The 25,259-nt window shown below is 47.2% G+C and overlaps 5 protein-coding genes across 9 annotated transcripts in view; 3 read left to right on the top strand and 2 right to left on the bottom strand.

The window, feature by feature from the left end:
• LOC126034515 (histone H1.10) overlaps nucleotides 1-10,202 on the top strand; it is a 30,676-nt gene extending 20,474 nt beyond the window's left edge. The window contains exon 2 of one of the 2 annotated variants that reach the window (XM_049792312.1): nucleotides 9,470-10,202. In XM_049792312.1, the coding sequence (XP_049648269.1) occupies nucleotides 9,470-9,520 (51 nt within the window). In that variant the 3' untranslated portion in view covers nucleotides 9,521-10,202. Of the gene's footprint in view, nucleotides 1-8,819 lie in introns of those variants that run through there. The other variant, XM_049792313.1, reaches the window with a different exon arrangement.
• A 519-nt stretch (nucleotides 10,203-10,721) lies between these two features.
• Nucleotides 10,722-11,476, bottom strand: LOC126034535 (histone H2B 1/2/3/4/6). The gene has a single exon (XM_049792338.1). It carries the CDS (start codon nucleotides 11,462-11,464, stop codon nucleotides 11,084-11,086), a length of 381 nt encoding a protein of 126 aa, XP_049648295.1. The 5' UTR covers nucleotides 11,465-11,476; the 3' UTR covers nucleotides 10,722-11,083.
• LOC126034524 (histone H2A.J) lies at nucleotides 11,463-14,570 on the top strand. Of its 4 annotated transcripts, none has more exons than XR_007504646.1 (3): nucleotides 11,463-12,092; nucleotides 12,491-12,557; nucleotides 13,579-14,570. XR_007504646.1 is itself a non-coding variant. In XM_049792324.1 (2 exons), exons 1-2 carry the CDS (start codon nucleotides 11,793-11,795, stop codon nucleotides 12,497-12,499), a joined length of 309 nt encoding a protein of 102 aa, XP_049648281.1. In that variant the 5' UTR covers nucleotides 11,463-11,792; the 3' UTR covers nucleotides 12,500-14,570. The 4 variants fall into 4 exon arrangements, 2 of the variants coding, with proteins under 2 accessions (XP_049648281.1, XP_049648280.1); XR_007504645.1 differs by having other exon boundaries at nucleotides 13,071-14,570; XM_049792324.1 differs by having other exon boundaries at nucleotides 12,491-14,570.
• A 3,072-nt stretch (nucleotides 14,571-17,642) lies between these two features.
• Nucleotides 17,643-18,153, top strand: LOC126034541 (histone H4). Its single transcript, XM_049792344.1, has one exon. It carries the CDS (start codon nucleotides 17,720-17,722, stop codon nucleotides 18,029-18,031), a length of 312 nt encoding a protein of 103 aa, XP_049648301.1. The 5' UTR covers nucleotides 17,643-17,719; the 3' UTR covers nucleotides 18,032-18,153.
• Nucleotides 18,154-18,198: 45 nt separating this feature from the next.
• LOC126034536 (histone H2B 7) lies at nucleotides 18,199-18,848 on the bottom strand. The gene has a single exon (XM_049792339.1). It carries the CDS (start codon nucleotides 18,665-18,667, stop codon nucleotides 18,287-18,289), a length of 381 nt encoding a protein of 126 aa, XP_049648296.1. The 5' UTR covers nucleotides 18,668-18,848; the 3' UTR covers nucleotides 18,199-18,286.
• Nucleotides 18,849-25,259: the final 6,411 nt, after the last annotated feature.

The raw sequence follows: 25,259 nt of genomic DNA, 5'->3' as shown, positions 1-25,259 counted from the left end.
CTCGCACAACAAGGTGCCAGCTGTCAGGACAGCTGCTCATGGCCAGCCTAGCATGCCTTTGGAGCAGTGAGTGTGGGGTGTCTCAGTCTACCTTGGAAAGAGAAGACTTGCATGGGCCTCACCCCCACCACACCACGCACAAGCTGCAGTCGTGCAGGCTTGCTGAAGAGCTGGTACAGCTGAATAGGTCTACAAAGAAAGGCTGGAGGAACTCCAGGCTGGGGTGTTGGGAAGACGGTAAGATAACCAGTTCCCCATGTGAAGCTGGTTTAGGACATGGGAAAGAAGGGACAGGGTCAATAACCTGCAACGGGGGGCAGGGGCATCCTTTTGCCTATGTTGTTTTCCTCCCTTGGCTCTGGCTTCCCCCAGGAAGACACCAAAGGTCCTCTCCAACCAGTGCTCCAGGTGGTTTCCCAGGACCAGAGTGGCCCATGGAGCTCGGAGCTCTATAGCACGCCATGCAAATCTGCTCCTGCATTCGAGTAAGGGATGGCAAACAGCAAACCAGCTACTTGGCAACCCCAGCTGATGCTTGCCTGCTTCTCTTAAATCCTTACTCCGCTTTCTAAACTGGCATTTGAAGCAGTGCAGGTCTCCTGATTCATTGACCGTTGATTAAGCTAGAAAGATGTATCATGAAAGCATTGTAAGCACAATCTTTCTTGCACATCTGAGACTGATCAGCTCCTCTCCTTGCCTGGGCGCCTGCGGTAAGCTCACTGGGCAGTAAGTTTTGCTGTTGAACTCGGCCAGCTCTTGCAGAGTTGTAAGCACTTAAGAGCAGCTGAAGTACTGCCCTGTCCAAACAGTCTCTCTGGGGCATAGTTTTCCAAGTAATGAACCTACTGTGGGTATCCTTGTAGCAATGTATTGAAATTTGTCTTGGGCTGTGTGTTTCTGGAGGAAGCCAAGTCTGGAAAATGGTGACGTGCATTGTGTCGGTGTCTCCAGACACTACTGCTGTGCTTTGTCTTTGTTACAGTAATACTTGGTTAGAAAACCAAATACTTCTGTTGGAAACGCCAGCTGCGTACAGGGTTTTATTTAGGCTAAGGCTCTGGACGCAGCAGCAGGCTTGCCTTTAAGGATGCAGCAGTTGAGAAAGCCACCACAACGCCCAGGCCCTGTCCAGGTCAGACCAGTTGTTTCCCAGCCTGTGCCAATGCAATTCTGCTTCAGATGGAGAACTTTGCACTTCTCCTTGACAAATTGTGCAAGATTTCTTTTGGCCCATACCGCAGGTTTATTAAAGTTCCTTTTAACTGAGTGTCTTACTTTTGACTCTGTCGACCCTTTTAATTTAGTATCATCCACACATGCTACGGCTACCTTCTCTCCTATCATCCAGGTCATCCCAGAAAACACCAAATGATATCAAGTATTCGGCCCAGAGGCATTCTTGCCTTTACTGGTTGCCCCCAGACACTAAGTTGTTAACTACAGCCCTTTGACCCTGTGCTACAGACAATTTTCAAACATCTAACAGCCTGCTGATCCTGCCCGTACTCCCTCAGATCCCAAATGAGAATGCTATGGAAGATGGTTCCAAAAATATTACTAAATGCAAAGTGTATTGCATTCAGAACTCCTCCCTTGCCTACACAGATACTCTCTAATCTATAGTTCTCTGATAATTACTGGTAATTAGACATCAGTAATTTTTGTTGCCCTCCACCCATCATCAAGAGTCAACAAAACCTATTTTATTTCTGATAGTTGCTTAGTCTCAACTGATTCTTGGAGACCCTGCTATCTTCCCAAGTAGAATTTTCTGCTCCATATTAGAAATTACTCCCTTACTGCTAACTTGCTGCAGCAAAGAACATTAGTTCCTGTACTTCCTAGAATGTACACTGAGGAAAGATGACTTCCTTCCTCTTCGTGCTTTAAGTGTTTGAGAAGAAACTTGGGGTTTTCAGCCTTCTCTCTGAGTCAGGGAACTCTAACAGTATGTGCCTTTCCACTAGGGAATGGTTCCTAGACCTCTCTGCTAAGTACTGTTGCACCTTCCATGTATTCTCTTATTGTTCACTTCTCAGTACCTGAAGTTCAGTACTAAAAACTCGGCCTAAAACTCCAAGTGAGACTCTACCATTCCTGACTACAGAGGAAGATCTTGTTCATCTGTCTTGCAGATGTTGTCATTGTGTTCCTTTCCTAATACCTAGTAACCGACTGTTGTTGATTCATTGTCAAGTTATAACTATAACCTGAAGATCCAGATCTACTCAGGTGCTAGTCAACTGCTACTGTCCAATATTTATAAAACTGCTATATTTCTTTCCAGGTGAAGTATCTTACACATTTTTGAAGACAGTGTCTCCAATTTATTAGGCATTTTTCAATACATAAACTGTCCTCCATCATTCTGGCATTTCTTTGCTTGTTGGTACCCATAGCACTTCTATACAGGCCCTGTAGACGATAATTCAGATCATAAATAAAATTATACCAGGCCTAGGATTGATCCCTGCAGAACTCTCTTTGACACAGCATTTTAATTTCATAGTTGACAATCATAAACATCTAAATATAACTTTCTACCCAGGGGGGTGGGGGAGGGTGCATGTGCTAGACCAAGTTTCCCTGATTATTAGTTTCACTTCTAATATTTTTCTAAAATGAAATGAAATAGAACAGAGAGAAAATCTGCAGTGTATCAGCCAGCTCTGCGGAAGCATTGCATCCTCTGCTGAGACTCTTTCTAAAGTTAATTTTGGAGCAAGCCAGTTAAACACGGTTTTAATTTCTTCCCTTATGTCTTACAAAGCGATGTGTGGTTTGAGTGCTAAACATTCTTGGGTTTATTCATATCTTCCTTGAATTTGGCTGAACTGGTAATTAGTACAACTTGATATCAATGAGCTATTCCTTCCCCAGGGTGTGCTGAGTCTGTAAACCTGAGCAATGCATAAATCTGTAACCCAGAATGCCTTATTATGCGCTTAGTTCTTGCCCATAATCTTCAGATACCTCGAGAGTAACGGTGTGCCTGCGCAGGCTGGGGGCACAGCTGGGTCTGCTGCACATTCCCACAGGTAAGCTTCCAGCATCCCACTTCCCTTCACGCAGCATGAAGGGCTAGAAGTACCTTTGATAGCTTAGGAAATGGCATCTACTAACACGTACATCCTGAGTGACACTGAAGGGGTAGGACGTAGATTTTCTATACTGATGGCCTAGTTTCAATTTCTATCTCTGACTGAATCAGTATTTGCAATCTGACTCACAAAAAAAGAATTGTGATTTGACTGTTGTGCACCTGGGAGAATAGACAGCATGTAAAATAGGTTCGGATATCACATTTCAATTTTTTCCAGGCACTCAGTGAGAGTTACGGGTAGGGTTACATTTCCTCGCTTTTGCTTGCAGGTGCCTATATTTCTTTGTCTTTCTGCATTTACCCACTTCCTCTTTTTCTTCAACTGAAAATAATACCAAGTCAATTGGTCTACATAACACAGTAGAACAGAATCCTGCTTATAACTGGGATTCCTATGTGTAGTACTACTATTACTACTAATGATAATTCTCAGTCCCAGGGGTGCATGGAGAGATGTAAAGTTTGATTAAAAGAGGATCTCTGATCCGAAGGCTTTCAGAAGCTGGAAGGAATATTTTGATGCTTTAAGCTGTCATTTTCTGGACAGACAAGGAGATTTTGAGGCTGATTCATTAAAATGCACAGCCTTTCTTTTTTGCTGGTTGGCAAATACTTACCAGGTATGTCAGGCAGGAGAGTCACCTCTCCCTACCTTTTAATCAACGTGAATGTAGATATAATTTTTTTTTTAGCGTGTCAGTTTTGCTGAGACTCCGACTAGCCTTAATAAGTCCTACAGTCATGGACAACATGATCACTGAGCCAAGTCAGGGCAGCCTAAACTGGTCTTGACGATCCTTGAAACTAAGGGCTGTGTGAGAGTTAATGTTTTTTTGAAGCTAGCTTTATTTAATTACCAAAATTTAAAAAACAGCAGGAGTGCCACTCAGGGTTAATCACATAGGTTTCACAAATTAACCTGAAGAGGTAGTATTTGCAAAAGAGTACTGAGGGAAATGATAGTTTCCCTCCAGTTAGCACTGGTGAGACCCATCGGGAGTGCTGGGTCCAGTCCTGGGCTCCCCAGCGCAACAGAGACATGGACATAAATGGAGTGTGACCAGCAAAGGGCCACAGAAATGATTAAGGGACTGGAGCATCTCTCAGATGAGGAGAGGCTGAAAGAACTGAGACTGTTCAGCCAGAGGAAAAGGCTCAGAGGAGCCTTATCTACGTGTTCAGATGCCTGATGGGGGGAGTAAAGGAGACAGAACCCGAGTCTTCTCAGTAGCGCCCAGGATAGGAGGCAATGGGCACAAATTGAAACACAGGAAATTCTGCTTAAACATAAGGAAGAATTTTTTGGAACAGGCTGGCCAGAGAAGGTGTAGTGTCTCCATGCTCTAGCTGACCCTTCTTTGAGCATGGGGGTAGGACCTACTGCATTAGGTGTTAGTGAGATACTTTTTTTTTAGGAGGTCCGATTGCCCTAACACTGAAATACTTGTCAGTATATTTTTGTTAGCTTAGTTGAAGTATGTATCTAAAAGGATACAGGCTTCTTTACTACTGACTGCCCTTTGACTCCTTAACTCTTCCCTACTATGTAAACTTTACAACTGCAGAATCAGCTGTCAATATAGTTGCAGCATGCCAGAGACTTGACTAATGTCTTTTGACCTTGGTATTGTGTTTTTATTATTAATATTTAGAGTGATCACCTGCATGTCTGCAAAATCATTCTTTGTCAAGAAGATATCATGCTTCAATTAAAAGTTTGTAATTTCTCTGGGTCTTCACCAGGCTACCAATAGTAATTATAATTAAATGAGTGTAGGCTTTCAGCTAGATTTGGCTAATCATCTTATTTGGATTGTTTCCTGCAGTCTGAATGTCTAATTTGCCTCTAGTTGACTAATATCTATCTGTTTCTCCTCCACGTGGAGCTTCTGTCTTGATAAGAAGAAAGTCAAGTGTTTTCTCTGCTATACAGCTTTAGAAGTGAGTTCTTGTGTTATCTGTGAGTTATTTTTGTTTTGAAGATCCTTGCATTGGAAAATACACTGGCAATTTGCAGGATCTTCTGTAATCTGCAGTAGCACCTATATTGCTAGGCAAGGAAGGAAGCTGGGGCATGTCGTGAGATGATGCATGGAAGGAAGGTTCTGCTTTGGGGAAGTAAGATATGCATTTTAAGGAGGGATAAGAAATTGGTTTGAGGTCCTGAGTAGGAGATAAACAGAGCCTGCATTTGGGCAGGGTGCTTGGAAAGGAAAACTGGGAGAACTGTCAATCTTTGCTGTTTGATTGAAATTTAATATAAAAAGAATCATAATATTTGTCTCTTCACATGGAAACCGCAAACAATTTTTATTATCAGCTCACTCTCAAAATTTTTTTTCAAGTAATGTTGTTTGGTAGGACGAAAAGTTCTCCGTCAGGTTGCAAAACTGTTCCATATTCTACCACTGCTTTGCTAAGTTATGTGGCGAGATGCTCGCTTTGCTTTGTCTTTTTCTCTTATCTGTAAAACACCCCGGGCAACACCAATGCTATTTGTAAGGTAGATAGTGATTGATGTCTCTCAAAACTGAGAATTGTTATTTGATCCAGTGTTGCATTTAACAGCTATTTCCAGCAATGCAAATCTGAAAATTGTTCAAAGCTTCTGACAAGTTTATTTCATCCAGTTAATTAGAAAATGTCATTGCTGGGGCCGGAGGGAGCAGAATAACCCTAGCAAAGCCTTCCCTTTTCACACCGCCTCCTAGCTCCAAAGCCTTTCTCTTTAAAAAAAGATCGCCTTTTGTAGAAATGGTTGGTAAGACCAGGAAAATTGTCACTGCTCAGAAGTAGGCCAGGGATAATTCCCTGTGCAGAACAGAGCCAGTGTGATGGCTGAGGAATAGATACAATAAAGGATGCTGACACAAAATGCCGGAGGCCAGCTGCCAAGTCTTCCAGTGTCTCAGACCACTGGGGAAAAGCAAAGAGCTTCAGAAGTGCAGCTCAGAATAGGGAGCAGGGAACTGTTTAAAAGACAGGCAGATTTACACGGACGCCTCCAGAACTAAATGTGGGAGAAGTCCTAAATGCTGCTCTTCGAAATCCTCAGATAACCACCTTCTTCACCTGCTTCCCTTATTGAAACAGAGACCACCTTGTCCCTGTACAACGTCTCACAGCGCAGGGACAGCAGCCCCTGCGTGCTCTGGATGGAGGTCAAGCGGCTGCTGCTGCGTAGGGAGCGAGCTCGGGGGCTCCTCGCCCCTCTCCTCCTGCCTCCCCTCTGCATCTCGGATCTGCGGCGGTTGAGGGGGGACGGGAAGGAAATCCCTCCTCCCCCGGTGGGCTGAGAACAGGTTTACCAAGAGCAAACTTGAAGGGAAACTTGCGCAGATGTGTGGGCGAGAGGGATGGAGCTGGTGAAGAGGATCCCCCCCCCGGGCCTACAACCGCGCTCCTGCACCAGTGGGTACCGTCCACTCCCAGTTGCTCCCAGTTGCTCCCAGATGCTCCCAACTGCTCCCAGCTGCTCCCAGCTGCTCCCAGCTTCCTGACCAGTTTGGAGTGTAACAAGCCAGAGTCGTAGAGCTCTAACACCAAATCGTCAAAGCTACAGAGATCAAGGCACATTAAACTTCTTTCAGACCTTATTCCCAGCAGAAGGTGCGTTACAGAGAGCTGACAACCCTTCCCGGCTCTGGCTTTTGTATCACTTACGGTCTCATCCTGCTTTATGCCCATCTCCGTTCACCTAACCGGGAAAATAAGCATAATGCCCTTTTCTTGCCACAAGGAACTAGCTTTTTACCTGTCAGGAACATATTCCTCCTATTCATTTGGGTTACCAGCCTGAGCGGTCAAAATCTATGGCCACCGTGGATTTGGTCTAGTTGCTTATGTGGGACCGATGTCACGTTCACAAGAAGCGTGGCAGATTCCCCAGCCCACTTCTGTCTGTATGCCTTTCACTCTGGTTTTTACTGTGGGGTACTGAAAAGCCCAATTTTTCCCTTTCTCTGCTTTTCCTTTCCTCTCCTTCAAAGTATTTGTTAGCTGGCCTGCATGCAGACACAACAAAATAAAAATAGAACTAAAACAGAATATGAAAAATTGACAGTTCATTGTTTTCACTTTTGTTATTCTAATGTATTTCATTTATCCTTGCCATTTTCATCTATCTCATTTCACCTAAAACTACTTATTATTAAGTATAAATTAATTGTGTCTTCACCATTTAATGTATGAAAATAAATGCCAGGGCCTTTTGCAACATACTACTTGTCTTCTAGAATCTCAAATTCATGTGTACTAGAAGAGATGCTCCTTTGCTGACACAGTCCACTGACGTTTTGCATGACAAGTTTTTACAAAGTACAATGGGGAAAAATATTAGGTTTGGGCTTAATTCGTTCTTTTCAATCAAGGAAAAAAAATCTGGCTGCTTTTTAATTAGAAGCCAGTCCAGGCTTTTGTCTTCTAATTTAATCAAAAATTATCCCAAACTATTCCTAGCAGTCCTTAAAAAAATCAATTAATTGCTGTTGTCACTTTGTGAGGCTTAATAATTAAGTGGGATCATAATAATTAAAGATGATTCTGATTTATGAGGATTGTCTGCAAATTATTTCAGTAAATATCTGAGGGTTTGGATGAAAACCTAAATTGGCTAGTGTTTTCCTTTAAAGAACAGAATGGCAGGTTTTATGAAACCTGGGGGGGGGGGGGGAGGGGGAGGCAAAAAAAAAAACCCCAACAACTTGTGTCCAAATATTTATAGGTAAAATTGAAGCTGAAGCATTCTGTTCACGCAGGCCAAATTTCCACATTATTTCATTTATTTGAGAGAATCGAGGCTTCAGCTGGCTGCATTAATGTTTAAGTAGCATACGGTGCATATTAGTGTATCTATAGGTGATTGACATTTTTACCCTGTAAGTATGCTCCTGACTTCTGTATGTCCTAAAGAATAATAGTATACACTACTGTAACCGAGAAAGCGTTAACCTAGCAGTTTATCCGGAATTTATATGCATTAACTAGGCACTGACAGCTTCATTTTGTAAACAGAGACTATTTGTAAAAATATCAAAATCTTGCTGTTCACTTAGAGAACTCCGCAAAAAATGCAGAGCCCTGAGAAGTTCCAGACACTTTTCAACAGTATATATATTCCTCTGAAGGTCTCTTATTTTCCTGAAACTCGAAATTCTGTAGAAATACTGTATCCTTAATAGTTAAAGATATGGTTAAGGGAGCCGATTCTTTATCCATATTCAAAGCTCAGCCATGAAATTGTGTTACTTCCTTCTCTTTGAAATCAATTTACGACAAAAGTACCGAAGCTGCCCCCTCGGTTTCTATCCCAATCTGGAGAAAAGCCCCTAAAGAATAAGCCTGCGTTACGGGGGAGACTTTTCATCTACGGGTTTTATTTTAATTTAGAAGGAAAAACAAAAGTTTGCCGTTGCCGGGGTCTCCCTGCCTTCACAACGCGGCGTTAAACACATCTTTTCTCTCTCATCTGGGGTCCCGACAGCAAGAAACTCCCCCGAACGAAAGTCCACCGTCTTCTCTTCGCTCCCCGAAGAACCTGGGGTGATTTCGTGGCACGCATTTTACAAAAAATATGAATTTATAACTCCGAAGAAACACAGACTCGGAGGACGAAAAGCTCTTCCTGGCTCACAGTTAGGCGGGCTCTGCAAAGCACCAATCACAGATCACCGCTTCGCTATAAATTCAGGCATCGGGGTTACTGTAGCCCAATTACTTTCTTTTGATTAGGAAGGAGCCTCTGCAGCGATGTCGGAGACCGCTCCCGCCGCCGCGCCCGCCGTCGCGGCCCCCGCCGCCAAGGCCGCCGCCAAGAAGCCCAAGAAGGCGGCGGGCGGCTCCCGAGCCCGCAAGCCGGCGGGCCCCAGCGTCACCGAGCTGATCACCAAGGCCGTGTCCGCCTCCAAGGAGCGCAAGGGGCTCTCGCTCGCCGCGCTCAAGAAGGCGCTGGCCGCCGGCGGCTACGACGTGGAGAAGAACAACAGCCGCATCAAGCTGGGGCTCAAGAGCCTGGTCAGCAAGGGCACGCTGGTGCAGACCAAGGGCACCGGCGCCTCCGGCTCCTTCCGTCTCAGCAAGAAGCCCGGCGAGGTGAAGGAAAAAGCCCCCAAGAAGCGGGCAGCCGCCGCCAAGCCCAAGAAGCCGGCGGCCAAGAAGCCCGCCGGCGCCGCCAAGAAGCCCAAGAAGGCGGCGGCGGTGAAGAAGAGCCCCAAGAAAGCGAAGAAGCCGGCGGCCGCCGCGGCCAAGAAAGCGGCCAAGAGCCCCAAGAAGGCGACCAAGGCTGCCAAGCCCAAAAAAGCGGCGGCAGCGGCGAAGAGCCCGGCCAAGGCGAAGGCGGTGAAGCCGAAAGCGGCGAAGCCGAAGGCGGCCAAGCCCAAAGCGGCCAAGGCGAAGAAGGCGGCGCCCAAGAAGTGAAGTGTTCAAGTGGAAATGCTTAAACCCAACGGCTCTTTTAAGAGCCACCCACTACTGTCCCCAAAAGGGCTGATACACTCCGTCATCGAGCTCCGTGCCTGCAGCAGAGCTACTCACACGCCACTCTCGGCGTGGGACGTTCGTCTGTGGAGTGGATGGGACGCTAAACTTCCGGCCGTGATTACGCTAAGACTTGGAAAAATAAAGTTTACATTCCCTGCGATAACGCTTTCTGAAGGCTGACTTTTTTTGAGCAGCGCAAGCGGGTGGATGTGTTAAAGGGACTGCTTAGGGCGGGTATCGCTCCGGGGCGCGGAGGTTTCTTTCGGTGCTTTAACCGCCGCGGTCCCTAACAGCCCGGGCGCGATCGCCACACCTCTTAGTGACCGTAGCCGGGAACTGTCAGCGCGGCTGCTCCGCTCCCTTGGCGGTGGCCTTGCCGCTTGGCAGCGCAGTCGTGGGCAGGTCTTTAATCTCGGCGTGACTTTACCGACCTGCTTTTTTGAGGAGGAGATTGCCGGGGCGGGAGGCGGGTAGAGCTCCCAGCGGTCCTCTTCCGCACCCTGCCGGCCAGGTAGCGGTGCAGCCGGAGCGGCGGGAGCCCTGCCGGGCGGTCGGCGGGAGCCGCTGCGGACACGGCGCTCTAGCACCGGGGGCTCCTGCGGCCGGTTGAAGCGCAGGCAGCGAGAGCGGCGCGGAGCTCCCCGCGGCAGCGGGGGCTCGGAAAACTCACCCTGGGGCCGGTTGTGATTGGCTGGTGGGAGAAGCCGCAGCCGCTTATTGGGCGATTAGAAAATTTCGAAAAACCCGCGCTGCTGCCGGCGGACCGAGCGCTGCCCGCGCCGCGTTTACCGGTGACACCGTCTCCACGCGTCCCCGGAGAGCTCGTCCTCCCAAAACATCTACCCCGGCTCAGAGGTGGTCTCGCTTCTCCTGGTCTTCTCGTCCTTGCCTTCCGTTCTACCAGGCTGCTTCCTGTCTTCTCATACAGATGGGAAATTTTTTTAAGCTCAGACTATCCCGGGAAAACTATGCAAAAAAGGGGACTGGGGTCTTTTATTTTTCCCTCATCTTCATTTTTCGGGGCGTGTCTTAACGTAGTTAGTGGAAGCTATGTGTATTTATTTGTGATGGAACATGTAGTATGATGTACCACACCTCAGATCTCTGCTGAGAAAAGCCGAACAATATTGCTGGCATTTATTGAAAAATATTTGTGATGGAACATGTAGTATAATGCACTGTCTTACATCTCTGCTGAAAAAAAGCTGAACATTACTGCTTACATTTATTGGAAGAGTATTTGAATATTAAGTCATTAAGTAATAGTCACATTTGAATTCACTCGAAGCTGTAAAATATTCAGGAAGGATTTCAGAAACAGTTAATGCTTGCAAGCTACCATAAATGTGATTTAACAGACTTCAAATTCTATTTAGCATTTCTTAAGTACAATATCATGCGTTAAGACCCAAAATATTACTGTGTTAAAGCTCTTCCAAGGAATATGTGGGTGGCTCTTAAAAGAGCCTTTGGGTTAGAAGCAAGGATCCGGGAGACGCTCTACTTGGAGCTGGTGTACTTGGTGACGGCCTTGGTGCCCTCGGAGACGGCGTGCTTGGCCAGCTCGCCGGGCAGCAGGAGCCGCACGGCCGTCTGGATCTCCCGCGAGGTGATGGTGGAGCGCTTGTTGTAGTGCGCCAGGCGCGAGGCCTCGCCAGCGATGCGCTCGAAGATGTCGTTGACGAAGGAGTTCATGATGCCCATGGCCTTGGACGAGATGCCCGTGTCGGGGTGCACCTGCTTCAGCACCTTGTACACGTAGATCGAGTAGCTCTCCTTGCGGCTCTTCTTGCGCTTCTTGTCGCCCTTCTTCTGCGTCTTGGTGACGGCTTTCTTGGAGCCCTTCTTGGGCGCGGGGGCGGACTTGGCCGGCTCGGGCATGGCGAGTACGTTCTCCCCCTCTTTCACAGCGAAACCAGTAGCTAAAATGGCCGCAGCGCCCTCTATTTATAGGGCTGTTATGCAAATACCAGACCTCTAACTCGTACAATTCGATTGGACTTTCCCTCACGGGGGTGTATCTTTGTCGCTGATTGGTTACTATAGGATCCGTCTTCTCATTGGTTGCATAGGTGACGACCGTTTCCAGCCAATCACCAAGCGCTAATCCCGCCCAGGGAAGGGATAAAAGGGAGCAGACGTTGCGTCAGTATGCTCGCCCCGTTGTTGTCGCGCAGTGTCTGGTTGTAGTTTTTCAAGCGCCTAAAGCATGTCAGGCCGCGGGAAGCAGGGAGGGAAAGTAAGAGCTAAGGCCAAGTCGCGCTCGTCGCGGGCTGGGCTGCAGTTCCCCGTCGGCCGAGTGCACCGGCTCCTTCGGAAAGGCAACTACGCGGAGCGGGTGGGGGCTGGAGCGCCCGTCTACATGGCGGCCGTGCTGGAGTACCTGACGGCCGAGATCCTGGAGCTGGCGGGCAACGCGGCCCGCGACAACAAGAAGACGCGCATCATCCCCCGGCACCTGCAGCTGGCCATCCGCAACGACGAGGAGCTCAACAAGCTGCTGGGCAAGGTGACCATCGCGCAGGGCGGGGTGCTGCCCAACATCCAGGCCGTGCTGCTGCCCAAGAAGACCGAGAGCCATAAGGCTAAAAGCAAATAAGTTCAGCGAGCAAAGCTGCTCAGGATTTTCACAATATAACATTATAACCCAAAGGCTCTTTTCAGAGCCACCCACGTAGTCAGAAAAGAGTTGCGTTGCTTTGTTTACAAAAGTGTTTGGGTGCTGTGGGTTAATATGCTGATTTTGTTAAAAAGTTAAAACCATGTTCTGTAACAATTTCTTAAAAGTTCTGGCTCTTACAGGAGAAGGGTGATAGATTTTTCTAGGTCCTGATCCATTTTAAATGAAAGAACACTAATTGCATTTGTAGTGATTTTATTGATTCTCTTGTGTTTTTCTTGTAACAGGATTGGTAAAATGCTCGTTCTTAATGTTGAATCTGCTCATCTTTCATCACTCTACAGACTACTTATGGTATGAAATATGGGGGGGTGGTGTGACTAGAAGGCTGGGGGGGAAGTGGAAAAATCTATGCAGCATGAAATTAAATAGGAGAGCATCCCAAACCCATATAACTACACCTAAGAATGAAGGAAGTCTTCCTTTATAGGCCTTTGTTCTTTAAAAGATGTAAAGGTTCCCTGTGACTTAATTTAACTCAGAAATACCATGAGAAATGCTTTAGGGGAATTGTCTCATTTTGGTCTAGATCCTTAACTAGTCAGACCTGCACTGTAAGCAAGAATCTTTCCATTCAGAGGAAATTCCTTGCAGTGCTGGTATATTCCTGTTTTAAGTGTGATCTTCAAACTTGCCCCTCTTAAATTTCCTCACTGTGCGTAGCTATTCCTCTTGTTACATCAGTGAGCAATATTTGAATTAATCTACATTGTTGGCACAAATATCACCCAAGAGCACAATGTTAAAGCTCTTTAGATTCACAGTTATAAATTATGAGAGACTGTCTAGCTGATTCCTCTTGCTCAGAGGTTCCCAGAAGCTGCACCTGCCGGCCCGCAGCACACTGCATTGAGGCCACAGCTCCCACCTGGGCAGCACCTCTGCCCTCCCCATACCCTGGGGAGAAGGAGGAATGCTCTGGTCTTAGAGGAAGGAAATTATCACCTATGGCAAGAAACTACCCCCTGCGCCTTTCCTCCCCACCCCGCAAGCAGAGAGGCGTTTAAGTAGGACTGTATCACAACCAAAGTGGGACATCAGGGATGGTTTGTGGAGAGAAACATAGAGGAAGAGAGCTGTCTGCAGCACCAGACTCTTCTGATATGGTAACAGCATCTGTGCCTAAGGGTTTTGTTTGTGAGCGGATACATTTAGACCTGTAATATCTTCCTTACGCTGTTTTATTGATCATTAGCTGCAGCTACATATCTCCAGCAATTACACCTCTCTTGAACTGCAGCGATATAAAAACTGTGTTTAACATCACAAGTTTTCTATAGTTTCCAGAGCAATTCCCTGCATATATGTGTTTCAGAAGGTCGCAATCATGACCAGTTTGGGTTGGAAGAGACCATCGAAGATCATCTTGTCCAACCCCCTGCCATGCGCAGGGCCACCTTCCACTAGGCCAGGTTGCTCAAAGCCCCATCCAGCCTGAACGCTTCCGGAGTTGGGGCAGCCACAATTTTTCTGGGCAACCTGGTCTGGTGTCCCACCACCCTCATTGCAAAAAATGTCTTCCTTACGTCCCATCTAAATCTACCCTCTTCCAGTTTAAAACAGTTGCCCCTTGTCCTGTCACTACAGGCCTTAGTAAAAAGTCTCTGTCTTTCTATTTTGAAAGGCTGCAGTAAGTTCTCCCCAGAGCTTGCTTTTCCCCAGGCTGAACAACCCCGACTCTCTCAGCCTTTCTTCACGGGAGAGGTGTTCCAGCCCTCTGATCATTTTTGTGGCACTCCTCTGGACCTTGTGCTGGGGACCCCAGAGCTGGATGCATTACTCCACGTGGGGTCTCATGAGAGCAGAGCAGAAGGGGAGAATCCCCTCCCTCGACCTGCTGGCCATGCAGCTTTTTATGCAGCCCAGGATATGGGGGGCTTTGTGGGCCACAAGTGCACATCTCTGGGTCAAAGCACTGGAATACCAGAGAAAGCCCGTGGGGGTGAGGGTACCCGTCTCCAGGAATGGGATTTCTCTGTGAGCAAACTCCTGTAGGTGGAAATCAGTCGGTACCACGGGAGAGGGCCTTGGCCTTCTCTGAGCGTGGAGGTAAGTCCAGCACATTTCTCCAAATTCTTCTTGACATCTGACCAGAAATTCATTATTTTCTTTAGAACCTCAGTCCAAACACCTCTTCGCTCACTACTCTGCTCACCTCAGTAACTGGATTTTCACCCTCTGTGACACTTAGATCCACTTCTTCACATTCCCTATTTTTGTTCTTGGCCACTGGTGGTTTCACCAGCTGTGAACCCCGTGCTGCCACCACACTGATGAGGCCTCAAATGGAAATGGAAATGTCCTGTAAGTCAGATGGATTATATGATAAGAGTGCTGGCAAATCTCCTGGTATTAAAGACTCATGGCATTCAAGCAAATTCTGCTGGATGAAGGAATGTAGCAAAGCGAGTTTAAATAAATGAGCTTCCTTTCAGTTGCCTATACAACAAACAGTAGTAAAGAAGAAATCCATATGGTGCCTCAGCTGTATCACTGGATTCCAATACACCTTCACATTCTAAAGAACTTGTAATGCAAAAATACTTCCAACCAAGCTCCCCCAAATGTTACAGATCACAGTTATATATAGGGATAACTCAATGATGTCAGTCCATACATCAAAAGTCTTAGAATTTCATAGCTAAAAAGTAAGATGAAAGGCTTTTCTATCCTTTTTTACCTTTACTTTGTTTGCAATGTTAGAAATAATGTACTCTATTAAAAAGATCTTACATGACTTTAGTTTGCATAATATTATTACTATTATTACAGGTGTAGCAAATACCGATATGGATTTTGATTGCCATGTAAGCTCTCAAGAAAATTAGAAGCTACTTTGCTGTTGGATATAATACACTGATGTGATGGGTTTTTTACTAATTATGTACTTTTTTGTGCAGTCATGGTGAGACGTTGCCTTACTGCAACAAGCAAATGCAACTTCCTCATTACAGTTTAATGAGGAACTAGGGTGACTGTCCTAATTAAAGCACACTTGAAAAGCTACAGCTTTTTTTTTGAATGGAGCAGAGGCTTGCATAGGTTTCCTTTCTAATTTAGCTCCCAGCAATATGTGTCCAAATTCATGAGGAAAATGTAGTACCTATAACCTGGAGACTGGATCCTAAATGATCCGAATAATAATTGGTCTCTAATCAACAGTAAAAGCAACTTCATTAGGGATTATACTCAGCAGCAAAATTTTCTTTCCGCTCTACTTATTTTTGTCTAAGAAAACCCTCTGGTCCATGACAGAACTGACTATGTCAGTAAAAGAAACACTTAGGAAACATGTCTGTGGTCACTTGCAGCAACCTAGAGGCAAGGCAGCCTCCCAGAAAGCGTGATTTTAAATTACATCAAATGTGCTCCACACTTTGGGGAAAGGGGTTTGCAGCTAAGTAATCTGTAATCTACTGGTCTCAGGCTCTGCATCCTTCACTTCTGCCAGGACACTTTGGAAGATTATTTTCCAAATCTTCCAGTGGTTATACTGCTAGAGGGAAAAGTTATACTAGGATGCTGAGCCTGCACTTAGGAAGAGTTATGAAAAATTATGATTTTGACAGACTGAAAGATTTTGTCTAATTCTAAATGTAGGCTTCCTTTTGTATTCAGAAGGTTGTTTATAACTGCCTCAGGAAACATATCTAGACACAGATTTTCAGGTATAAAGAGCAAAGCAAACTTTGTGGAGCCAAAAGATAGTGTTAGGCACCAGCCTGGCAGATCCACTAGCAAAAAACCCCTTTTGGTTACTCTATAAACAGTTTTAGTTCATTCTGTTCTGTCAAAAAGTGAACACAATCTAAATTATAGCTGGTTTTGCCTGTTCATGTTGCATATAGTTGAGTGGCGATTCCTTAACTTATTTAAAATAACTGAATGAAAATGGAATTCACAGTGATAGTTATAAACATAACAAAGACTTGTACTTTTTTGAACACCTTTAACTTAATACATGAATATCTCAACCACATTTTTCCCTTGAATTTAGGGAATATATTCTGCCAGGAAATATTTCAGAGAAGTTGCCTAAATTCTGTGAATTTTGTTCCAGAATGACATTACATAAACAGCTGTAGAAATTTCAAAGCTGTATCAATATTTTTTAAAAGTTAGACCTGTCTGAAGTGCACAAAATCCTAATAATATAACAATTGGCAAGTACCATAGCTATATCACTTCTATTCTGACTGTGTAAGTAACATTTTAAATCTTAACACATTAAATTTAAAGATATAGTCCCATTAACTCTTTCAGCCGTTATTTGTTCACTTTACAAATGCAGTCCAACATACTGTAAGCAGCACGCGTGCGAGGTTTGGTACCAAAAGCGCGACATACACCGCAGAATTTCTGCGTTGCTCATTTGAAGAAACTTTTTGTCGTTTATTTGTCATTTCTGAGACGTCATACAGACACGGTTGGTCATGTCTCACGCTGCCTTTCGCTCGTTGCGTCCAGCTGCACGTTAAGGAGCGCTGCCCCACTGCAGGGGCCGGAGCGAGCCCGGCGCCCCGCGGCTGGGGCCGCCCATGGGACCGCGCTGCGGGGCTGGGGCTGCCCCAAGAGGGGAAGGGCGGGCGGTTCCTTCTGCGCTCCCAAGCAGCCGCTCCGAGCTCCTTTCACAGGAGCTTCGGGGCTAGGAGTTTTCCCACCGGGGCCCCTCTCTGCCGACTTTCCCGGCCGCTTAGGGGCTCGCTCCCTGCTCCCTCTCGCACCGACCCGCAGGCCGCTCCGTGCGGCCGCGAAAGCGCTGAACGCTCGGGGCGCAGCCCCCAGGGCTGCACGGAGGAGAGGGCAGCCCTCGGGACGGCAGCGTCCGGGTACGCAAAGCAAGCACGGAGCCGCCCCGGCCGAGGAAAACAAAGAGAGCGCGGCCCGGCAGGCGCCCCCCGGGGCTCCCGCCGAACCGAGGCGGGAGCGGCGGCGGGGCGGGGCGGGGCGGCCGCGCCGAGCGCGGCCCCGGATTGGTCGGATTTTGCCGCAGACCCGCGGGCAGCGGGGAGGAACCGGGCCGGGGCCGGGGCCGGGCCGGCACCCCCGCTCCTGCCACGGGCGGGGGCCCAGAGCTGCCTCGGAACCGTCACCCGCGCAGGGCCGGGCCGGGCCGGGCCGGGGAAGAAGCAAAGAGGCGCGCAGGGCCGGGCCGAGTGCGGGAAGCGCGGGGCGGCAGCCCGGCCCCGCTCGCCGCCCGCAGAGCCGGCGGACGCGCCCCGGGGGCCGGCGCCGGGGAAAGCGGCTCGGCCGCCGCCTCGCGGGGAGCCGGCGCCGAGGCGCGCGGGGGCCGCCCGGGGGCGGCGAGCGGGGGAAAGGGCGGAGACTGCGGCCGAGCCCCCGCCTCCCCGCCGCCCGCCTGCCGCCGCAGTCCTCAACCAGGTCGGCTCCCGGGGAATATACCGCGGCTCCGCGGCGCCGGCGGCGTGCAGTGCGAGGCTGCGGGGAGCGCCGCCATGTCCGGCAGAGGCAAGGGCGGGAAGGGGCTCGGCAAGGGGGGCGCCAAGCGGCACCGCAAGGTGCTGCGCGACAACATCCAGGGCATCACCAAGCCGGCCATCCGGCGCCTGGCTCGGCGCGGCGGCGTCAAGCGCATCTCGGGGCTCATCTACGAGGAGACGCGCGGCGTGCTGAAGGTCTTCCTGGAGAACGTGATCCGCGACGCCGTCACCTACACCGAGCACGCCAAGAGGAAGACGGTCACGGCCATGGACGTGGTCTACGCCCTCAAGCGCCAGGGGCGCACCCTCTACGGCTTCGGCGGCTGAACGCGCATCTCAGACCTTAACGCTGTCAAAACACCAAGGCTCTTTTCAGAGCCACCCACACGTCTCACAACGAGAGCTGTTTATTACTACAAAAACACTTTTGCGAAAAGAGTTCTTAAAACTCCCAACTAAAACATAATGTACGCAATTTAATTAACAAATCTGGGAGCAAAACTTCAAGTTGCAATTACAGCTCTTTTTAGGAAAGCGTGGGGGCTCTTAAAAGAGCCGTTTGGTTTATAGTGCAAAACCATTTTACTTGGAGCTGGTGTACTTGGTGACGGCCTTGGTGCCCTCGGAGACGGCGTGCTTGGCCAGCTCGCCGGGCAGCAGGAGCCGCACGGCCGTCTGGATCTCCCGCGAGGTGATGGTGGAGCGCTTGTTGTAGTGCGCCAGGCGCGAGGCCTCGCCGGCGATGCGCTCGAAGATGTCGTTGACGAAGGAGTTCATGATGCTCATGGCTTTGGAGGAGATGCCCGTGTCGGGGTGCACCTGCTTCAGCACCTTGTACACGTAGATCGAGTAGCTCTCCTTTCTTGTTCTCTTTCGCTTCTTGTCACCTTTCTTCTGCGTCTTGGTGACCGCTTTCTTGGAGCCTTTTTTCGGTGCTGGAGCGGATTTCGCCGGCTCAGGCATCCTTAAAAGTTTCTTTGCAAGGTCTTCACTATACCTCAACAACACCGAAAATGGCGCCTGCCCCCCCTATTTATAAGGGTGTTATGCAAATTAGAGGATTGTAATTGTTCCATTCCTATTGGAGTAAAAAATACTAACGTAATTACAGGCACTTCCGCCCTGCAACCGTCACAGCTTGGGCGCTGTACGTACACAATTGTTGTCATTTGCAGTCACCGTCATGGTGGTACTGCCTCCACTAGTGAGAAAAATTAAATCTGAATACCTCATAAAAGCTGCACTAAGTTTACACTCACTAACGGAATTTAAAACCTCTAAATTTTTGTGTATGGGTATTTTTGCAGTGCTCGGGACCTTGGTTTTTTTAGGACGTTTAGGGAAAGACACCACTTTGTAGGAGCTCTAACAACTATAAAAGAACCCAAAATGCTTTGAACACTTTTGAAACCGAGATTCAGCAATAAACAGCTCTCGTTGTGAGACGTGTGGGTGGCTCTGAAAAGAGCCTTGGTGTTTTGACAGCGTTAAGGTCCGAGATGCGCGTTCAGCCGCCGAAGCCGTAGAGGGTGCGCCCCTGGCGCTTGAGGGCGTAGACCACGTCCATGGCCGTGACCGTCTTCCTCTTGGCGTGCTCGGTGTAGGTGACGGCGTCGCGGATCACGTTCTCCAGGAAGACCTTCAGCACGCCGCGCGTCTCCTCGTAGATGAGCCCCGAGATGCGCTTGACGCCGCCGCGCCGAGCCAGGCGCCGGATGGCCGGCTTGGTGATGCCCTGGATGTTGTCGCGCAGCACCTTGCGGTGCCGCTTGGCGCCCCCCTTGCCGAGCCCCTTCCCGCCCTTGCCTCTGCCGGACATGGCGGCGCTCCCCGCAGCCTCGCACTGCACGCCGCCGGCGCCGCGGAGCCGCGGTATATTCCCCGGGAGCCGACCTGGTTGAGGACTGCGGCGGCAGGCGGGCGGCGGGGAGGCGGGGGCTCGGCCGCAGTCTCCGCCCTTTCCCCCGCTCGCCGCCCCCGGGCGGCCCCCGCGCGCCTCGGCGCCGGCTCCCCGCGAGGCGGCGGCCGAGCCGCTTTCCCCGGCGCCGGCCCCCGGGGCGCGTCCGCCGGCTCTGCGGGCGGCGAGCGGGGCCGGGCTGCCGCCCCGCGCTTCCCGCACTCGGCCCGGCCCTGCGCGCCTCTTTGCTTCTTCCCCGGCCCGGCCCGGCCCGGCCCTGCGCGGGTGACGGTTCCGAGGCAGCTCTGGGCCCCCGCCCGTGGCAGGAGCGGGGGTGCCGGCCCGGCCCCGGCCCCGGCCCGGTTCCTCCCCGCTGCCCGCGGGTCTGCGGCAAAATCCGACCAATCCGGGGCCGCGCTCGGAGCGGCCGCCCCGCCCCGCTTTGGACGCTTCGTGTGTGGCTTTTTAATTTTTTATTTATTAGTATTTGCCTACGTAGTGGCCTTCCCCAGCCGTATTTAAGTAATCTCTGCCAGCCGCGTTCTCTTCGACCTCCAGCTTCTTTCTGTTACTAAGTCTTTCTACGTGTTGCTTGAAAGAGGAGGGGAAGGAGGCACTCGATCTCGTGAAAAAGAGGGTTTTCTTCCTTTATTGAACATAACATACTATTTCCTTCTTACGGATTAAAACGTGGTCACTTTATTGGGTTTTTTTCCCTCGCAGCACATGCGCACATGCATACACACAAACGCGTACATATGTCCGTCATGCCTTTTCCTATCAAGCATATTTTTTTAACCTTGTGAGAAAAGCTGAAACCCTAAGGAATTCTCCTAAGAGAACAGAAGCAGCACAAGTTGCAATGTTATGTTTGGGAATGCTCCCTACTGGGGAAGCAAGAGACCCATTCTGCTCAGCACCTCAATGGAAACAAAAAACTATTACAATACTCTCACACTAATGCCTGGGTTATCTCCTTACTAAACACATGCCTCTTAAAATAGGAATTCTACTCCTATTGTTAATGGTTAACAGCAAAATACAAATCAGTGTTCTAATATTACTAAGTTTACTGGCTTAAGGCAGACTTGGTGAAACTTTACTTCCTGACACAGATAATATTAAACTAATTTATACTGAGATTAAACACAATTTCATAGTGAAAAATAAAAATAAAAAAAATTGTTTGGGCTACTTAGGGTTTTTCCTTTCTTATTTTTAACAGCACAGAGTTTTACAAATTTCTAGTTATTTTGCCAATAATATATCAATTTCCCATTTAACAGACCAGTATTGAAATAAACATAAATAAGTCTTCAAGAAATGTAACAATTAGAATTTCCTGAAGAACTTTTCAGGGATTTTCTTTTGGTGTGGCTTCTGTTTTAATTTACATTTAGTCTTCACATCCTGAGAACTCATAGCTTTATGAAAGAACTTCACTGGCATAATTTTATGCAAGTTCTTTGGCAAACAGGAAAAAAAAAATGTGTTTCAGTTTCAAACCTCCCACCCCCCTGCACCTTTCTTATTTATTAATCATAATGGCTCACACATTTTTAGGGTAATTTATCTAGTTCTTTACCTTTCCCAACCCTCCCTCATGCCCAAGAAAGTGTACTAGATACATGTGCAAAAAGGAAATTGCTATCCTTTTACAGAATGTATATATGTACCTTTATATATATTACTTTTTCCAAACAGAGAAACATAAGGCAGCAGGGCTTTTTCCTTCAAATATCTGTTGTTATCTTTTAAGTTTTTCCATTTCCCTCCTCACCAGACAACCTTGTTCAAAACTCTTCAGCCTTCTTTTACAAAATTGTATAAATCTATTGATAGAATCTGTTTATAATTCAGGCAACCAACTGTTTTGGAATTGTGAGCACAGCATTTAAGGAAGTGTCTTAGCCCATTTGTTTTGGGTTTTGTTGTTGTTTGGTTGGGGTTTTTAATCCTTGATATGAGGCCCTCCTGGCTTTTCTCCTTAGTCATCTTCTTATAAACACCAGCAGTCAGCTCGGATTCCTACATTTAAACTAGAGTCTTGTACAATTAAGTGTTAGATTCATTAGCAAGTGTGTGTCAGCCTCCAGTCAGATCAGCCTCTTCTATTCACAAAGCAAAAGCAATTAGCAACTCCAAACCCCAAATCAGAGTGTTAAGTAAAGACATCCATAGGACTGATATGGAACAGTTATGGAAAGATACCTCAAGGAGGAGAAAGGGTACAATACTATCCCTTTTGCAACAGCAAAGAGCTGGAGGAGCCTCATGGAGGGTCCGAGGGAAGTTCCGGGGTCTGCATTTCGGGGGGACGTGGGTGAGGGTGGCTGTGCTATATAGTATAGCAGTGGAGCTCTGCATCTATACTGGGACAGTGTGGTGAATTAGCAGGAACTTTAAGCTGTACTTTTAGTTAAACAGCTGATAAATAGGAACTCCAAAATGTTATTTCTAATATGTTAAAAAAAACCAACCAAACAAAAGAACCCACCACAAAACAAAACAAAACTAAAAAAATTAAACCAAGACCCCTAAAAACTCTTGAGGATACAAGGTATCAGTATTTGGAAATGCTCTTAAAATACAATGTAAACAAGAGTTCATTAAATACAACACATTTCAAAATACCTGTAATGTGATCTTAGAGGCATTCATTCCAGGGCCCTCAAACGGGATAAGTTTTATAGGGATAAGTTAAGAACTTCCTAAGCCTAAAGATCCTAGAAGTTACAGATATCTGAAAATGTGTAACTGCATATAGACACGCACACAGACACACATACACATACAATTGCTGTTCAGTCCTTGTAGCACGTATCAGTATTGACTACTTCACCTCAGACGGGCTGTTCGTTTTATTTCTATGTAGACTGCACTTGTGCTGCTGCACGGTGAACTCGGACTCCGCACACACTTACCAAACCAGCAGTGACACAGCAAGAACTGCCCTGGAGTGCTGCTGCCTCTGTCACAGTTTTCAGGCATTGGGTGCAGAGGCGGGGTGACATGTTCGGTCTGGTGAAACTTGTGTGATATTGGCCTAGACTGAGATTAGCAAAGTAGCCTGGGAGCACCAAACATTGGCAACCCTTGCGTTTTCTTTGGTGTCTGTGTAGTTACCTCTCAGACTTTTAAAATCATCTCTCCTGGAAGAGGACTAGTCCATATCCATGTAAAGGAGCTTCTTTTTTTTTCCCTGGATATGTTCCTTTTCCCTAAAAATAAAACAGAACAACAACAACAACAACAAAATCTGTCAGGTTACCCTGTTTGGGAGAAGTAATGGGAAGATCAAAACTGGCACAACTAAGGAAAATAACATTCAGTTTCAACAACTAGCACCACAATGCATTTAGGAGAAAGGGACAAAAAGAAAAAAAAAGGAAAAAAAAAAGAAGAAAAAAGCTTTATTAACATTTGTATTTCACTATATAACTAACTTATAATGTAGCTAGCATGATTCTCTGCTTGGAGGTCCTTTAATCTTAGTGCGATAGTGATTTTGTCAATGAGCTGGTTGACTGCAGAAAAGCATACAGAAATTCTCAAATGTTACTTATCATTGCATTGGTGGAGTGGGGATCTTAACTGCTTTTCATGGACTACCAGTTTGATTTAATTCTGAAAACGTTCAGAGCTCAGCTCATTGAATTGGCATCTGAAAGTTTTACATTTTATTTTTGGCTGTTCCTGAAAGGCTGTATCCCAGAAACCTTCTTCCCTTTTCTGTCATGCTTCTTACTCCATACATTAAGCTCTGCATCCACATGTACATTACAACATCGGCATACTGTGCTAAAATCCACAGGAGCATACTGAACATTTCTCAAAAATTATCTTATGTGCCCTCTGGAACAATTTCTCCCTTATTAATGGCCTCACAGATTGAAGCTTTTACAGGCCAGCATTTTGTATTGCTTCACTGGTCCATCCTAATGGATCAGTGTTGTGCTTGGGATAACATACAAAAACACAGGTGCAGAGAGAAAGGGGATGCTCATAACTATCTCAAATATTTATGATATGGGGCAGGCATGCAAGGGTATGTTGGAAGGTCTTAGGAAACGTGTAGTGGTGGGTCAAGATAAATGGACAAGAGAGCAGCAAAAAAGATACATGGGAGATTTGAGCAGCTTTTTTAATATCTTGACTACATTTAATCTCTAGGCATACATCAGAACAGATGACACAGCACAGCATAGTACAGTCTTTGCTGATGTGTAAAGATGCGATGATCAAGCCCAGTAACACATTTTCTTCCCAGCCCTGTACTAACAACTTGTCACAGTGCTTGAGGGTAAAACAGCCTGCAAGGCAGAATCCGTTCTGGAACTGAAGCCATACACTACCGCTGCCTGGAAACTGGGTAACAAATAGTTCTCCCTCTATGATTAACTATTAACTGATGTTAAGAAGAAAAAAAAACACCACCAAAAAAACCCCACAACATCTAAACATTGATGTCCTGCAGCAAAGCACGGTGCAAGAACTTACAAGGAAGGGAAGGCATTTTTATTTTAAAGCAAAAGTTATTTGACTCACACATCCTAACACACACTTAGAAGACCAAGTTTGCACGTGGGCAGGCCAGTGTTGCCTGCAGGGACAGGCAGGACAAGGAATACTTGCTGTGAGCCCTCAGCAGGTCTCCAGGGCAAGGGAGGTGTTAGCTAAAATCTGCTCATCTTCACATGGCCTCTTGTGCAGTTTAGAAGTTAACAGCAATTCTATTCCTCTCTCTCTCCAACTTCTAACACTTCTGTCACCGTCAGGATTTACTCACCAACTGCTGTCTCCATAGCCGAATGCCTTGTTGGTCCAGGACTGATCATTCTCTTCCTCTGCTCTTCCCTCAATTGCTTTAGTTTATACTGTCCCTTGCTTTGTGCTCCACGTTGTTTTCACAGCCTGGGTGTCCCAGATGAGCTGCAGGTAGATATTTTGAGATCGTGATTACCTAATACCCAGGTGCAATTGACCCCCCCCCCCCATACCTACAGCTATTCTTCTGCTCTTCTCTCTGGTGCTTGCACATCCTGCCTATTTCCAGAGTTCTGGGAATGTGCGGGTTTTCCCTTTTTTTTTGCACAAATGTGAATTTTTTCCCCATCTCGCTATTTCAGTTACTAATGCTGTACGAGTACTCAGAGTTGTAAAGGTCACCAGTCTTTCCTGAAAGAGTTTAAGGCTTCAGAGTTTGGCAGTTACAGAATAGTGAAGTGTTCACCAGAAGTCAGGAGGGCGTCTCTTGTAACACTGCTGCTCTGTGCTGTCACCTAGGAAATTAAGACACTCCTACAGAGTGTGAGAGTTTTCACACAGACTGCAACCTGGATACTTAGGGAATTTGCCACAGTGCTGTCCTATAAGCAATAACTGTTCCTGGATAAAGGAGATTAAAGGGGCTAAAAAGGTCTCCTCTCCTGGATTCTAACTTTACAAAGAACTTTATGTGCTGGCAAGTAGTACCTGCTACAGTTCTTGTGGTCTATGCTGTAGTATATTTTCCTAACTTTCTAAAAGGCATTGAAATGCTTGTTGGACCCAAGTTTAGAACTAGGGCAATGCATCTTTTATAACATACAGAGCACTATAACACCACCACCTTATAGTTAGAAGAGTTTGTCTCTCAAAGCCAAGGTATCAAATTGA

The sequence above is a fragment of the Accipiter gentilis genome, chromosome 34 (genome assembly GCF_929443795.1).
Source record: "Accipiter gentilis chromosome 34, bAccGen1.1, whole genome shotgun sequence".
NCBI classification, from domain to species: domain Eukaryota; kingdom Metazoa; phylum Chordata; class Aves; order Accipitriformes; family Accipitridae; genus Astur; species Astur gentilis.
This window is presented reverse-complemented; position numbering and strand designations above follow the sequence as displayed.

Excerpts from the sequence above, each read along its gene's own strand:
- LOC126034535 (XM_049792338.1), bottom strand. The coding sequence starts at position 11,464 with ATGCCCGAGCCGGCCAAGTCCGCCCCCGCGCCCAAGAAGGGCTCCAAG.
- LOC126034524 (XM_049792323.1), top strand. The coding sequence starts at position 11,793 with ATGTCAGGCCGCGGGAAGCAGGGAGGGAAAGTAAGAGCTAAGGCCAAG.
- LOC126034541 (XM_049792344.1), top strand. The coding sequence starts at position 17,720 with ATGTCCGGCAGAGGCAAGGGCGGGAAGGGGCTCGGCAAGGGGGGCGCC.
- LOC126034536 (XM_049792339.1), bottom strand. The coding sequence starts at position 18,667 with ATGCCTGAGCCGGCGAAATCCGCTCCAGCACCGAAAAAAGGCTCCAAG.